Below are 15,090 nucleotides of genomic sequence, written 5' to 3' on the forward strand. Positions count from 1 at the left end.
GTGACCACCCAGCTTGACACAACAGACCTGCCAACCTGCTGTGTCCACAGAGACAGCAGACCTACCTGCTGTGTCCATCAATCGCTGTGCTGACAGAGCAGTCTCACGACTATTGTGAAAGGGACATTTCAACCATATGAGAAAGATCCTCTTTGGGGGTATATAACCACTCTGTATACCTCACTTCTTTGGTGCCCTTTCTACCTTCAGGAAGAAAGGCCCCGGGCCATGGTCCTCAGATTTTAGCTCAGAATAAACTCTCCCAAATTTTCATTTATAGATTGCTGATGGATTATTTTCATCAACAGTACTTAACTTTTTCTATGACTTAGTTAAAATAACATGGATCTTCTCTTGAATTAAGAAAGATGGGAGAGAAATCAAACTGTGTATGTTTGGAGCTAAACTGAACAGTCCAGATACAAAGACTCCCTGGTTTGTTCTATCTCAGTGAATTCAAAGCCTTGTGTGATTTATAATAAGAAACACGTATTTGGTCTTTGTCCCCATTTTCTGGCACAGAGCTCCTAAAACCCTTGGAATTTCCTAAGTTAAGTGAGCCTTAAAGGTATCTTTTGTTATGTTAATGAGGTGACTTTGGAAAGCATCTAAGGCTGGGGCTGGTTGCCAGGAGAACCAACCACCTGATCAGAAGGTTGGAACTTTCAGTCCCATCCCCAGGCCTCCAGAGAGGCGAGAGGGACTGGAAGTTGAATCAGTCACCAACAGCCATTGATTTAACCAAGCATGCCTGTGTAATGAAACTTCCAAAACATCCAAAAGGACAAGGTTCAGAAAGCCTCTAGGTTGGGGAACTGGAATGCTTCCATGTGCCACCGTCCCAGGCCCCAAATTCCATGAAGACAGAAGCTCTTTTGTGTCTATCTCTTCATCTGGCTGTTGATTTATATCCTTTAATGTCCTTTGTAATAAACTGGTCATCTAGTGAGTAAACTAGTTTCCTGAGTCATGTGAGCTGCCCTAGCAAATTAATCAAACCCAAGGAGGGGATTGTAGAAATCTCTGATTTACAGCCAGTCAGTCAGAGGCAAAGGTGACAACCTGGACTTGCAATTGGCACCTAGGGGATGAGCTTTAACCTTTAGGATCTGATGCTATCTCTAGGTAGACAGTGTCAGAATTGAGTTGAACTGTAGGACACACAGCTGGTGTCTGAGAATTGCTTGGTGGAGTGAAAAACCCCCTCTCTACATTGGAATTGGGTGCAGCACCCTTCACTGGGTGAAGGAAGCACATCAGAGGGAAACATACCAGGCTCTTGACAACCTTCAGCAGCTCCTCCATGACCACTGCAATGCCCTGGTATCCAAGCAGCCGGCAGATGACCTGGAAGTGTGGAGGTCCCACAAAGTTCCGGTAGCTGCCATAAATGCTAGAGTAGGCCAAGTTCAAAGCCTGGGGGACAGAGAACATAAGTGTCTGATGAAATCTCCAGAGTCCTCAACATGGTCCCTACACACTCATGAAGATAAAGAATTATTATCAAAGATGCACACAACACACGGCACCCTTAGGTGGAGAGATCCAGAGAATCTGTTAGACTGCCTTTACTAGTATTTATGTCTTCAAACTGAAGACATGAAAAGCAAGCTTGCTAAAACAAAGAAAACAAAACAGTTTGGTTTTTCAACATTTATTAAACTGCCAGTTTTAAAGAAGCCATTTTGAGGTCCCGGAATGAGAAATGAATACATCTTAGAGCCTCACTGCTGTTCCATGGAGCTGCTCCGAATCTACTGGGGGAGACACCCAAGGACAGACCCTGATGAGGCCATGGGAGCTGCCTTCTGAGAGATGCACAGGCAGCTGGGAACGGCAGTCCCTGCAGGGTGGGCAACTGAGAAAGGTAGTCAGGATGGTCTCCTGTAGGAGGGAACCTCCAAGCTCATCTGAGGACACGGACACATACTCAGCAGGGAGATCACTAATATATGCATTCAGTGCTATGCACTTCCCTCTCAGAAACTCTTTAGCTGCATCCCACAAATTTTGATATATTTGCATTTCATTCAATTCAATGCCTTTTTTAAAAAATTTCTCTTGACACTTCCTCTTAATCCATGGAACATTTTAGAAATGTGTTAGGAGATTTTTCTTGTCATCTTTTTGTTACTGATTTCTAATTGGAGCTCATATGGTCAGAGAACACACTGTGTACGATTTCAATTCTTTTTTTTTTTTGGTGACGAAGATTCGCCCTGAGCTAAACATCCATTGCCTATCTGTTGTTTTTTCCTGCTTGAGGAAGATTAGCCTCAAGCTAACATCTGTGCCAATCTTCCTCCACTTCGCATGTGGGATGCCTCCTCAGCATGGCTGCTGAGTGGAGTAGCTCCACACCTGGGATCTGAACTCACAAACCTGGGCTGCTGTACCGGAGTGTGCAGAACTTTAACCACTCAGCCATGGGGCCGGCCCCTGATTTCAATTCTTTTAATTTTGTTGAGGTTTGCTTTATGGCCCAGGATATGGTCTATCTTAGGGAATGCTCCAAGGGCACTTGAAGAGAATGGGTTCTGATGTTGTTGGGTGGAGTGTTCTATACATGTCAGTAATATCCTGTCGGTTGATTGTGTTCAGTTCTTTGTTGCTGATTTTTCTGTCTACCTAGTCTATCAATTACTAAGGGAGAAGAACATGGAATTCCCCAACTATTATTGTGGAGTTGTTCATTTCTCCTTTCACTTAAGTTAGTTTTTGCTTCAAGTATTTTGAAGCTCTGTTGTTTGGAGCATAAACATTTAGGAGTACTATATTTTCTCAGTGGCTTGACCCTTTTATCATTATGTAATGTCCCTTTTTGCCCCTGGTAATAGTCTCTGCTCTGAAATTTACTTTATCTTGTATTAACATAGTCACTCCTGCTGTCTTCTGAGTAATGTTTGCATGGTATATCTTTTTCCATCGGTTTTCCTTCAACCTACACATATCACTAATTTTAAGTGAGTTTCGTGTACAGTCATGTTTCTTAATTCTCTCTGCCAATCTCTCTTTTATTTATACCACTTACATTTAATACACTTACATATAATTCTTAATATTTAAGTGGGCTCTGTTTCATTTTCCTGTCTTCCCTATGGGTCACTTAAACATTTTTTAGAATTCCATTGTGATTTACCTATAGCATTTTTGACAGTATCTCTTTGCACACATCTTTTAAGTGGTTGTTCTAGGTCTTACATTATGCATTACATAAGTTATCACAATCTACTGTTATCAACATATTACCACTTTTTGAGTGAAGTATACCAAGCTTACCTCCATTTAGGTCCCTGTATTTCCCACATCCCTGTTTTATACTTATCTTAGCTATTTCCTCTGCTACACTGAGAACCACAGAAGCTCTGCAAAGTGCCTGTCACATGTCCACTCCTATGACCGTATCAGACTTGAAAGGACCATATTTCAATCATTGAGTCAGACACACACTACCTCCCACTGCCTCCTCCAAGCACCACACTGTGCTTTAAGTGCTGGGATTCTGTGTGAGGTTTTTGCTTGATAATAAGTTCTAACGCTTGAAAAGAAAAACACAAAAATCACTACTGAAATCTAATAGCCTCAGGTTACAAGTGAGAAAATTCACTCGGAAAGTCACCCTGACTTGCTTGGGGCCTATGGCTCAATAATACCTGGTTCCTGGCCCCTTGGCCAGTGTCTGACTTCCCTGCGAACTACACTCATCCCAAAGATGGCAGATGCTAGGGACAACACAAGGTGAATAATGTAACTACTCAGAGGGAGGGGAGGAGGAACTACCTACAGATACTACATGGTAAAATACTCAGAGGAGGGAAGCACTCTGGACATCCACGCTTACAGCTCAGTTCAAGAAACACTGCTGGCCATGTCTGATGCAGAGACGTGGGCCTTGCCTGGAAACCGGAGTATGTGGGCTCCAGACTCATGAGTTGTGTGCCTTGGGTTCCCTAACACACTTGACGCTGTGCAACTTCAACTGTCAATCGGGTACAGTCTTACTTACCTTATAGGAAAGAATATCAGTGATGTGCTGAAGAGAGTTCACTCAGAGTGGTGATATTACCAAGAACCAAAAAGATAATGCCATAAATGGACCACTCATCTAAGTCAATTTTATTTCCATAAGACACTAGCTCTAGTTCATCATTCACAAAAAAAAAGAACTAGTTGGATTTTTGATTGGATTCCTGGGTATTCCATAATCTCACAGGTACAAACACTATAAATTACATTGCAGCAAAATGACATGCAGCTGACAGGTTTGAGCAATTCAAATAAAATGACTGTCCTTCGAATACAACATTCAACTCCGATATCATGATGTTTCAGCGTTCTGCCTTTTTTTGATCCTCAAAAAAGTGTCATATAAGATGAACAGTCAACATCAATGTCACCCATCCAAACTTTTGTTAGAGTCCAAATAATCTAACAAAAATATTGGTTTAGGTTATGAGAATAAAAATGACACAATCATAATTTCTCAAACTAAGGCTGAAATCTGTAAGTTCAAGTTCAGTCACGTCTGGTTGCTTTAGAAAGAACAATCAAATCCAATTCATCTAATCTTTCCTTCCCCCTAAATGGGCACCTGCTTTGCTCCAAAAGTGTCTGTGCCCCTGTGGACACACAACATGTGAATGCAGACCCCGGGCTACTCAGAAACTGTGGGCTCACAGCTTTGCCACATGGGAAGCTGAAACACTGCTGTCTCCCTGCATTCCTGGAGGAAAACCCTGCAGAATGAAAATGTGTCTCCTGTGCCTTTAATACGATGATGGACACAGCAGGATGGACACAACCGTGCTGGAGGGGAACTTCTTTTGAAACCAACCACACAAGCCAGGAATCCACCCCTTCAGAGACCAAGAGGGAGGCTGGCCTGACACCCCCATGGCTAGATGCTGTGCAGATCAAGGGGGCAATCACCAGCGTCCACCTTTCCTCACTGCTTGTTATCCTCTCCAAATGCTGGGGCAGGGGAGGAACTGGAGGACAGAGAAGGGAAGAACCACCTCATTTCTTGGTTCCTCTTTCCCATGGACACTTCTGTTTATTACAATGCAATAAAAACTTTCTTTTGTGGTCATGCCTAAGAGTAGGATTAAAAATTTCAGAGCCAAGCCAACTTCATAGCAAATCCTTTAGTTAGCAGAAACCCAAGAAATTTCTATCTTACCTGCCAAACTTTCTAGTCCTAACTTCTAAAATTACATAAAATTTCTTTTAGTTCTGAGGAGGTAAGGCACTATATTTTAATTTCAGAAAAGGGGCATTAGAGCACTTATTCTAATCCTTTTAAAAATAATCTAACTCACACCCTTTCCGAGGGGCAGAGAGGTGTGCAGTGTGCACCAACACGCCAGCCTGGATTCTAGTGCTTGCCCATTTCCAAGCTGCAAATGCTCCCAGTATGGCCAAGTTCAAGCTACCGTCTGTAGTGAGGCAGGCAGGCAACCCAGAGGACGGACATGAGAGGTTCACACTCTAAGGAACAGAGAATCAGGAAAGAACAGGTTAGAAACACCTTTTCTAATTCTCAGATCCAGCTGGCACCTTAGAAAGTGTCCTGGTGCACGCTGTGTTGGGGTGGCAGCCCACTGGCTCTCAATCTACATCCTGGCCTCTGTCATCCCCAGTTTGAAAGACAGGATGGGTGCACCTGGGTCTATCCCTGTTGCCAGCCTCACTCAACCAGCAGCTCAGAGAGCATGAGAATGGGGTCCGTAGAGTATGGCTGTCACTTAGGGTTGGAGAAGAGGCAGTCTGGTAACTTCCTGGACCTCATGTCCCACCACAAGCTAGTGTCATCTGTCCAACCTGAGGGGCCTCCCAGTGAAGGTGCTTTCATCTCCCACCTCCCTTCTCTAAGGCAGGAGCCACTGGGGACCCCTCTGCAGGTGAGAAATCTTTGGCTAAGAGGGAGGAAGGAGGAGGGCAGAGGCGTCAGGCCCCCACCTGCATTTCACCAACCTGAGCCTCCCTCTCGCCCTCCAGGCCTCGCTGGCCATACGCCCAGACCCATGGGGCCAACAGGGGGGCCCTTCCCTTGTCCAGCCTAGGCTATCTGGCTCCTGGGTGCCTGTGGGGGCCTCGCCAATGCCTTCAGGCCTCTCCAGAGCAAGGCCTACACCCAGCTCCTGCTGCGCCAAGAACTCTGTTCCCTGACTGAGGCCAGCATAGCCTGCGACATAGCACACTCTCAGGAAATGCTTGCTGAGTACACCCTGAGACTGTCACTGCAACTTGATATCAGTACAAAGAATACCACTACTTAATACTAAAAGATGACACTCTGTCCAGAACACAGCAGATGGGACAGTGACACCCAGCCTTCTTCATTCTTGGTCATCATCACAAGGCTTGGAACAGCCAGCTAAACCCTGACACTAACTGAGGGGAGCCGCATGATCCCCTAACCCATCCCACGCCCTTCCGGTGTCCCCACCCCAACCTCAGCCAATGGGAGATGGTGCAAGGCCAGCCTGGCTATGGCTGAATGGACCCTTAGCAGGGCAGTGTCCTCGCTCCTCACAGCAGCGCGGGCAGCCCCAGGAAGGGGAGTGGACACAGGCCCTGAGATGAAGGCCTCTTGCCTTTGTCTTCCTCAAATCTAGCCCTCTCTTATTTCAACAAGTGGCACTTCCATTCCCTAACCACCAGGAACCTAGGAAGTAGCACTGGGTCTTCCTTCTCCCTCACCCTCCATCTCCAGGTCGGAAGTCAGTTCAGTCAAGTCCACCCCTAAAATACACCCTGAATCCATCTACTTATCTCCATCTCTGTCAACATCATGTGGTCCAAGCCACCATCTCCTGCCTGGCCTAAAATAACATCTTTCTACCGGGCATCATTCTCTGCCTACTCCCTGACCCGCCTCAGGCCTTGGCCCCTCGCCGGGGCCTGAATGCCCCACACTGCCTGCCATCCCGACAGCCTTGGCCTCCAGGCCCCTCTGCAGGGCTGGTCCCTTCTCAGCATCCAGATCCTCCCAGAGTGAGACCGCCCCTGAGACCACCCAAGGCTCTGTCACACCAGTCCCTTTCACAGCATTCCCAGGAGCCAGCACAGAGAGCACACATTTCCTCCCGAGTGCGCAACACAAATAGCACCACTTTCACCTTGAATTCCACGTATTCTTGTAAAACACAGGCAGTTTCTATTTTTACCAACACTGCTTTCCCTTTCCTCTCAAATGTATCCTCTGCTAAACACTCTGGCTCGTCCCAGCAACGCATCTGTCATTTCCTTCTTGGCTAACAGGCTGAAGATTTTAAATGGACACATTAGCTTACAGAGTGTTGGGATGCTGTGATAAAGACAGAAGTGGGCAACCAAAGCGCCCTTTTGCGAGACACGCCATGATCGACATTATGAGCTTGGAGACGCTGGAGGGAGAGGAGGCCAGGGTGTCTCTCCAAAGACTAGTCAGAAAGGAAAGACTGATGAGCCAAGACCCCTCTGAGTCACAGCTGGGGGCCTAAAGAGTGGTCCTTTCATGTCATTGTGTTAATAGGTTCATTTCTGCACCTGTGAGAAGAACATTCAGAAAACATAGAGAACACGTTGCCAAATCTTGGCCCATCAGAGCTTCAGATCAGCATCAAGTGGCACCTGCTCAGAGCTACAGGCTCCCAGGTGGAGGGAGGCTGGTGTCTCTAATGGACAGGGACCGTGCGCCACTTCTGCACACAGCCTATGGGTCAAGCCGCGTGAGACTGAGGCTGACACTGACATCAGACAGAAACAGCTTAAAAAACAAGTGAGAACAACGCAAATGCATCATAGAGTTTAAGTCAGACTCAGCCCTCTGAGAGACAGCTGCTGCTTCATATTCCAATACTCTTTTCTCTGGTATCTTTCTGTAATTAGGATCACTGTGTTTGGAGTTTGATTTTTTTTTTTTTCTGATTTGGTTTTTCCACTTGCTCTTTGTTGGAATATTTTTTCTTTTTCTTTCTATCTTTCTTTTCTTGTGTGTGTGAGGAAGATAGGCCCTGAGCTAACATCTGTTGCCAACCTTCCTCTATTTTATGCGGGATGCTGCCACAGCGTGGCTTGACAAGCTGTGCTAGGTCTGCGCCCAGGATCTGAACCAGTGAACCCTGGGCCACTGAAGCGGAGCGCGTGAGCTTAACCACTATGCCACCAGGCCAGCCCTTGATTTTTTTTAATTTAATAAAATACAGGCCCCAGGACCCCATAGTCAATAAGATCTATGTAATTATTTTCAACAGCTGCAATGCATTCTGCCAGACAGTAAACTGTTCTAGTATTCTTGGTGTTAAGTTGGGTACTTCTCATTTTTTATGCCAATGTTGTAGGACTACCCCCATAACAGAGCTCACTTTGGACTCAAGTGATTTATTTCCTCAGGTGTCTGGTTTCCTCTAAGTGAGAATATATAAACATTGATAAATGCTGGCAGATGGCCCCCAGCATCACACAGTCCCAGGTGAGCTCCTGCAGCAGCACTCAAGACAATTCCACTCCCCTACAGAAGGAGTTGGGTACCTTAACCTTTTCTGATTTGGGGCAAAATAATTCTTACTGCTGTCATTTATAATCCCTCAATTACTGATAAGGCCGGATATCTATTTTTATTTTTTTAAGTACATTTTTGGGAAATGTCTGCTCATTGCATCTGTTTCCTTCTTACTACCGAGTGTCTGTCTTTTTCTTATTAAACTCAAAGAAGGCTTTAAATATTAATAACACTAACCATTAAAATACTCATTTGTTGCTAATCCACCCACCTCAGCCTGGACACCTGTCTCATCTTACTAGACGGCAGGTATCCTGTGGTTTTCACCAGCTTGCCTTTGGTTTCCGGATGTCAACTCTCTTTCCACTTGCCCCCTCCCACCTCAACTTCTCCCTTCATGGCACCACACCGGGACTGGCCACCCAGCCCCTCCGTCACACAAGTGCCCCAAGCCTCTTCTACACACTTTCTTGGCTTGATGTTTCTAAACCTTTAAATCTGCTAACAATCTCACTTATTTTAGGTGCCAGGAGTAAGGCTGGGCCCAGCCTGCTGTCCACCACATGGCCAGAGGGCTATCCCAAGACTATGTTACTTTCCAGGAAGGTGATAATGGAAGAAAACGATAGCATTTTATCATTTAACAGTTATTAACATGGCATGATATATTTAAATCATTGCAACAAACTGATTTTAACTAAACTTCAAAATATGCTTCATTGTGAACTTAAAAATCTTAACACAAACACACAAGAACCTACCTTTGATCCATGCAAATACTGGGGTTGTGCATTAGGCTGTTTATCTCTTTGAAATTCTTGAGAAAATGGTAATACTGTCCGAACAAATCTAAACAAAAAGATTTAAAAGAAAAAAAAGGAAACAAAAACAAAAGTTTAACTTTTTAATTAAAAGAAATTTTTTTAAAGTTCAGAACTTTCTCATCACCCATCAATTAAATCTTCCTCCCAGTTAACTGATATAATTATCACATAGGAAAAATTCTAGGAAATCAAAAACCAGAGTATGAATGAGATATAAATATTCCAAAGTATGATAAATGTATCCAAGTTCAGGAACAGAGTGAGAACTAAGGGGTCCGTCTGAAACCACTAGACAGTCTCCAAACTCAGGGAAAATCTGGTCTGTTGTCACCAGAACCATTTCAAGCCTAAATTAGTCCTTGGACAAGTGGTCCTGACCAAGCACTCAGGCCCTGCTGGGCCTCTGGACACCACAGTAACAGTGGGGACAGGAGTGGGAAAGTGGACACAGGCAGCGATGCCCAATCATTCAGATAACTAGTTACAAGCTAAAGGGAAGAATGAGCTAAGTGTTTATAACTACACTCACCTAGCCAAGAGACTGTGGCTTAAAAATGGATTAGGAGCCGCTGAAAATCAAATGCTTGGATTTTAAAGCAGAAATGCCAAACTCTGCTAACACTCAAATCAGAAGGGTTCATTTAAGCACATAAAACTTTTGCAAACAAGCATAATAAAGAAAAATATATGGATTTGCTGATTATTAAATTCTAAGACCTTGATTAAGACATAGTGCACTTTAATAAATAAGAAAGGATGTAACTGTCAAAGTACCACCAGTACATAAAACGAACATGCGCATCTCAGGGGAGACCAGTGGCCTATAGTACTGAGTGTGTTTACACAGAAATGTCATGTTGCTGAGTGTCTGGATTTTATCGTTATCCTTTAAAGAGTGCTGAATTTTTAGGGCAGGCCATTAAATTGCTTGAAAGTCAGCTGGATCCTTTCATGATTTGTTAGGGTGGCAGAGTAATCACTGTCCCCAAGGCTGGTACCAAGGCAGGTCCTTCTGGCAATTCTATCCAATGCCTGGGTCGTCAATGAGGCTTCCCCATTCTTGCTGGTAGGGCCTCAAATGACACTCCTGGCTCTGTGTGAGCTCTGGGAATTATTCAGCTTACAGCTCCCCAGCAGTTGTGCTTTGCCTAGCCTTTTGGATTTCTATCCAATGCACACGTGGTTTAATATTCAAGCAAGGACTAAAGGGGTCTAAGTTGGTTTCAGGAGCTGTTTCTCTGTGTAGCTCTCTCCTCTCCTGCACTCTGCCCTGCAAATTCCAGCAGTCTTAGCTTCCTTGATTTCCACAGTCTGTCTCCCCCACGAAGTAAGACTTCCAAGCTGTACTTGGTTACCCACCTCTGCACCGTGGCCCAGACAGTGCTTCCAGGAAGAAAGCCAGGGAAGTCATAGGGCTCACTTCCTTTGTTTCCTTTCCCTCAGGGAAATGTCTAATGTCTGAAAACAACTGTTTCCTAACTTTTGTCCAGTTTTTCACTTGTTTAAGGCAAAAGAGTAAATCCAAACCCTGTTACTCCATTATCCCCAATAATTTTTGAATACCATATTTTCACTATATATATTCTCAATCTAAAGACAAAAAAATTGGAAACAAACACTGAATTCTAGTTAGCAGGTTTGTGTCTCACAATGGTAAGGATCTGTAATTCTGAAACTACTCTGTGCATTTTTGAGAACCGAGCAAATGAGGAAATATACTAAGGATAATGAAATAAGGATTCTCAGTATAGAAAGAAGTTACAAAAATACAAAAGGAGAAGACCAGAATGAACCCTGTGGTGTTGAACTGCAATTGAAGATATCACTGCAAATTCACGGTTTTAATATATAGATTAGCTTTCGAGAAACGCATGCACACACACACACATGCACATGTCACGGGTTTAACTGTATCCCCTAAAAAGATAATTTGAAGCCTTAATTACCAGCACTTCAGAATGTGATCTTATTCAGAAATAGGGTTGTTACAGATGTAATTAGTTAAGATGAGGTCATACCGGAGTAGAGTGGGCCCTCAATCCACTATGACTCAGGTCCTTATAAGAAGAGAGAGACACACAGGGAAAACGCCATGTGATGACAGAGATAGAGACTGGAGTGATGCAGCTGCAGACTAAGCAAGGCTAAGAATTACCCGCCACCACCAAAAGCTGGGAAGAGTCAAGAAAAGATTCTACCCAGAGTCTCAGAGGGAGCACAAGCCTGGGGACACCTGGATTTTGGACTTCTAGCCTCCAGAAGCGTGAGAAAAGAAATTTCTCTTTTAAGCCCCTAGTTTGTGGTAATTTGTTACAGCAACCAGAGGAACCTAATATAGCACACAAGTATTTCCTATCTCTGACCACCGAAAGGTTCCAGAAACAATGACACCCAAATAGCAATGAACATACCTAACACCCAGACTTAGTTTTTAAATACCAGGCTTAGTTTTAAAATACTCTCCACTAAAAGGAATCTTTGTAGAAATGATAGATTGCAAGGACAGAGCAGAAAGAAGACAAACCTGGAACTTCTTGTAGGGCAGTGCTTAAGAATGATGGGGACAGCAAACAGGACACAGAAACTTGGCAGAATGGGCTCCGCTGGCCAACCCTGGACTAATTTGAGCCACAAAAATCAAGTAATGATAGTAACAGATCATAACTCTGAGTTACAATCCCTGAGGACTTACTGATAATAAACAAATACATAAACACTAACATGTACAGCAGAATGCCAACTAATATATGTAGATGGAATGAAGAAGTTCAAAAATGACCATTGTTCAATCATCATACTGATAACTGATTTGGGTAAGAATCGTCAACAGCTGCTAAAACGAGTGGACCAAATTTTAACAAGGAACAGTTTATTTACAGTCTCAAATTATCTCCCTATAAATTACTTATAAATTTCAAACATAAAATGGTTAACAAGCTAGGGAGAAATCTGGCAGCCACCACCCTAACCAAGGGCAGAAGTTAACATCACCAGTGATGGGACAAAGTGACTGAGGACACACCCTCCCTCTGTGGTCTGCTGGCCAGAGGCCTGACTCTGTCCCAACTGCTGCCCTGTTTCCAGGGTCATAGCACTGTCACACAATTATCAGCTGTCAGGTTATTTTTAAGTCACAGGCCACCCTATGCCACTCCCCAGAGTCACCAGGCAGAAACATCAGAAATAAGCAGCAAATTAAGCAGATACGTGGAGCAACAAGTGAAGTTCTGGTTTCCCTTAAGCAGCTCTCAGAAACCCTCAGACATAGAGTTAAAATACTGGGCGGCACAGGTTTGTCTGTCTTCTCAGGTTTCCATATGTAACTTGGACACACAAAATGCTATTTTAAAATGCCTTTTCCACATCATGGAAGCTATAATGACCCCACTGGAAGACCTGTTAAAAATACAGAAGTAATGGCATTTGTCAACAGGAATGTAAAGGTGGAGGTCCCCCAAGTAAAGCAGAGCTCCTCTGGGGAGGAGAGGCCCCTGTGACAGATAGGGCTCCTTCCGAATGGCATCTTAGGGCCCAAGGAGGATGAGGTCACTTCATGCTGGCCCTTGTTAACAGATGTGCCCTGAGGGTAGCAACCCCGACATGTAAAACTAGCTCCAGATGTGATCAACTAGCTGCTCAAGGAGGGCATACAGCTCTCGAGGAGCCTCGGTGGGTAGAGCGGCCTCCTGCTGCCCAAGTAGGGCCCACTCATACTCTCCCAGGTCTTTGTGTCTGCTCCACAAACAGGAATGGTCACAGTGCCTCATGGGCCCGTGGGGGACATATGCCACAACAGACGAAGACACCCAGTGCTGTCTCTTCCGCTTGCTGTCATTTATGTTAGACGTGTTGTGTGCAATCAGGGAACAGAGGGCTGAGGTACCACCTGGTGCCTCTTCTGTTTATCTAACTGGATGCCTCAAAGTTCATCACACAGACAGTTCCACCAAGGCCCTACAGTCAACGCTGGCCTGGAGGTTTTCGACTCTCCGTCAGGTCACTGGGTTACACAGCGCCAACTTCTCGACCTGAGCCCTAACAACTCTGTCTTCGAGAGTGAGACTCCTGCTGCCAGCAGGTCAGATGGCCTTGGACAGTGGGAGGTTCTCCATCATCAGCCCCAAGCAGGGTGAGGACACCCACATGAGCCAACTTGGCAGGCGGGGCCTCAGAATCTGATCTGTTTCCCTAGCTCCTCACTCCTTACCCAACTTTCGTTCAGAAGCCTGGAGTGTCTTTCAGAAAACACAACAACTCAGCAGAAGGGTTCAGGGCACCTGCTGCATGTCATCACCACATAACCCTGACCTTCCCCTGCGGGCCGTCACCCCTCTTCATTTCTCAGGGCTCCACCCACTGACCTGTCACCAAGGAGACCAGGACAGGCCAGAGCTGTGTGGACATACTCAGTGCAGCAGGCACACAGGGAACATCTTCAACTGGTCCCAGATCTCTGGGAAATCTTTTAAAGGATGACAAAATGCTAGACAATCAAAAATACCATCTAAAATAATACAAAAAATCACAACTCCCTGTCTTGCCCGATTCTGACCCCATTGGAACACCTTTTCTCAGCCCACTGACAGTGGGGTTCTGTTACACTTCACCTTTGGAGATGCCAGTTCTAACATGAGGCAAAAATGATTTAAGGAAAGGTAACAGAAATCACTCCCAAAGGTTCCAATGGACCAACCAAAACAAAGAGAACCCTGTGAACACTGGCCATCACTTAAACGGATTCTCAGATGCAGAAGGAGCATATACGCATCCTCACTAACACAGAACGATGCTCCTCCTGATACGTCACCTGGAAAAAGAATGTGTATATAACAGTATGCCTAATAGCAGCCATTTGTGCAAAATAAAAATACCTATGCATGTTTAACTGTATGGCAAAAACTCTGCAAGATACACACATTTTTTTACAAGGGAAATCTCTGGGGATTTAATTATTTTTCCTCCATATATAATTTTTCCCTATACAGAGAGTGAGATATATATAGACATATATAGAGACACACACACACATGATCTCTAGCTTTTCTGTAAATATCATGCATTATTTGTGTAACAAAAATATATTTTCAGTTAATTCCGGCTCTATAACAACTTGAAAAATATCTGTTTCACGAAACTAGGCACCTTAAAAGGAAGTTAAACAGGGAGTAGTCGTCTCTAACGTTTGCTCCCAGCGGACTGTACCCAGCCAGGCTCCTCCACCCATGGTTCTGGAGGCAATGGCCATGTCCCCACCACCGCTGCCTGGGGATGGGCATCAGCCACCTGGGGCTGGGCCAATGGCTCTGACGGAACAGCTCCATGCCCCTGGGGACAGGCCTGCCTCCCCACAAGGAAATCCAACCCTGGAGCCCCAACTGACAATGGCAACAGCAGGTACCATCAGAGCTTAGCACCCCCTCTTGAGACCCAAAACTCTGGGTCTGAAAGTGAGTAACAATTCAGCTAATACATGGTGGATGTTCAGATCCAGGAGCAAAGCAAAACAAAATAGAACACGCTTATTTTTAAAAAGTGGTCGTAACACTCACACTCTGTCACAAATGCACACACACCCTCATCCCTAAACTTTCTAGCTCTTACACTCACACACTCTCATGCACATTCACACATCCATGTTTATTCTCACACACTCACATGTGCTCTCACTCACACACCCACATTTTCTCTCTCACATACACACACACACATACACTCACACCATGTCCCTGGCACGTGCTGACGCAGAGATGGAACCAAGCTAAGTGCAGAGAGAACAAATCT

At 44.8% G+C, this 15,090-nt stretch overlaps 1 protein-coding gene across 1 annotated transcript in view; it reads right to left on the reverse strand.

The window, feature by feature from the left end:
- The window catches only part of LOC123276011 (cytoplasmic FMR1-interacting protein 1-like), a 177,836-nt gene that overhangs the window by 94,130 nt on the left and 68,616 nt on the right, over positions 1-15,090 (reverse strand). Inside the window, 2 exon segments of the mRNA XM_070497085.1 lie at positions 1,273-1,416; positions 9,247-9,334. Of these exon segments, the coding sequence (XP_070353186.1) occupies positions 1,273-1,416; positions 9,247-9,334 (232 nt within the window).

Source organism: Equus asinus, chromosome 2, assembly GCF_041296235.1.
Source record: "Equus asinus isolate D_3611 breed Donkey chromosome 2, EquAss-T2T_v2, whole genome shotgun sequence".
NCBI classification, from domain to species: Eukaryota; Metazoa; Chordata; class Mammalia; order Perissodactyla; family Equidae; genus Equus; species Equus asinus.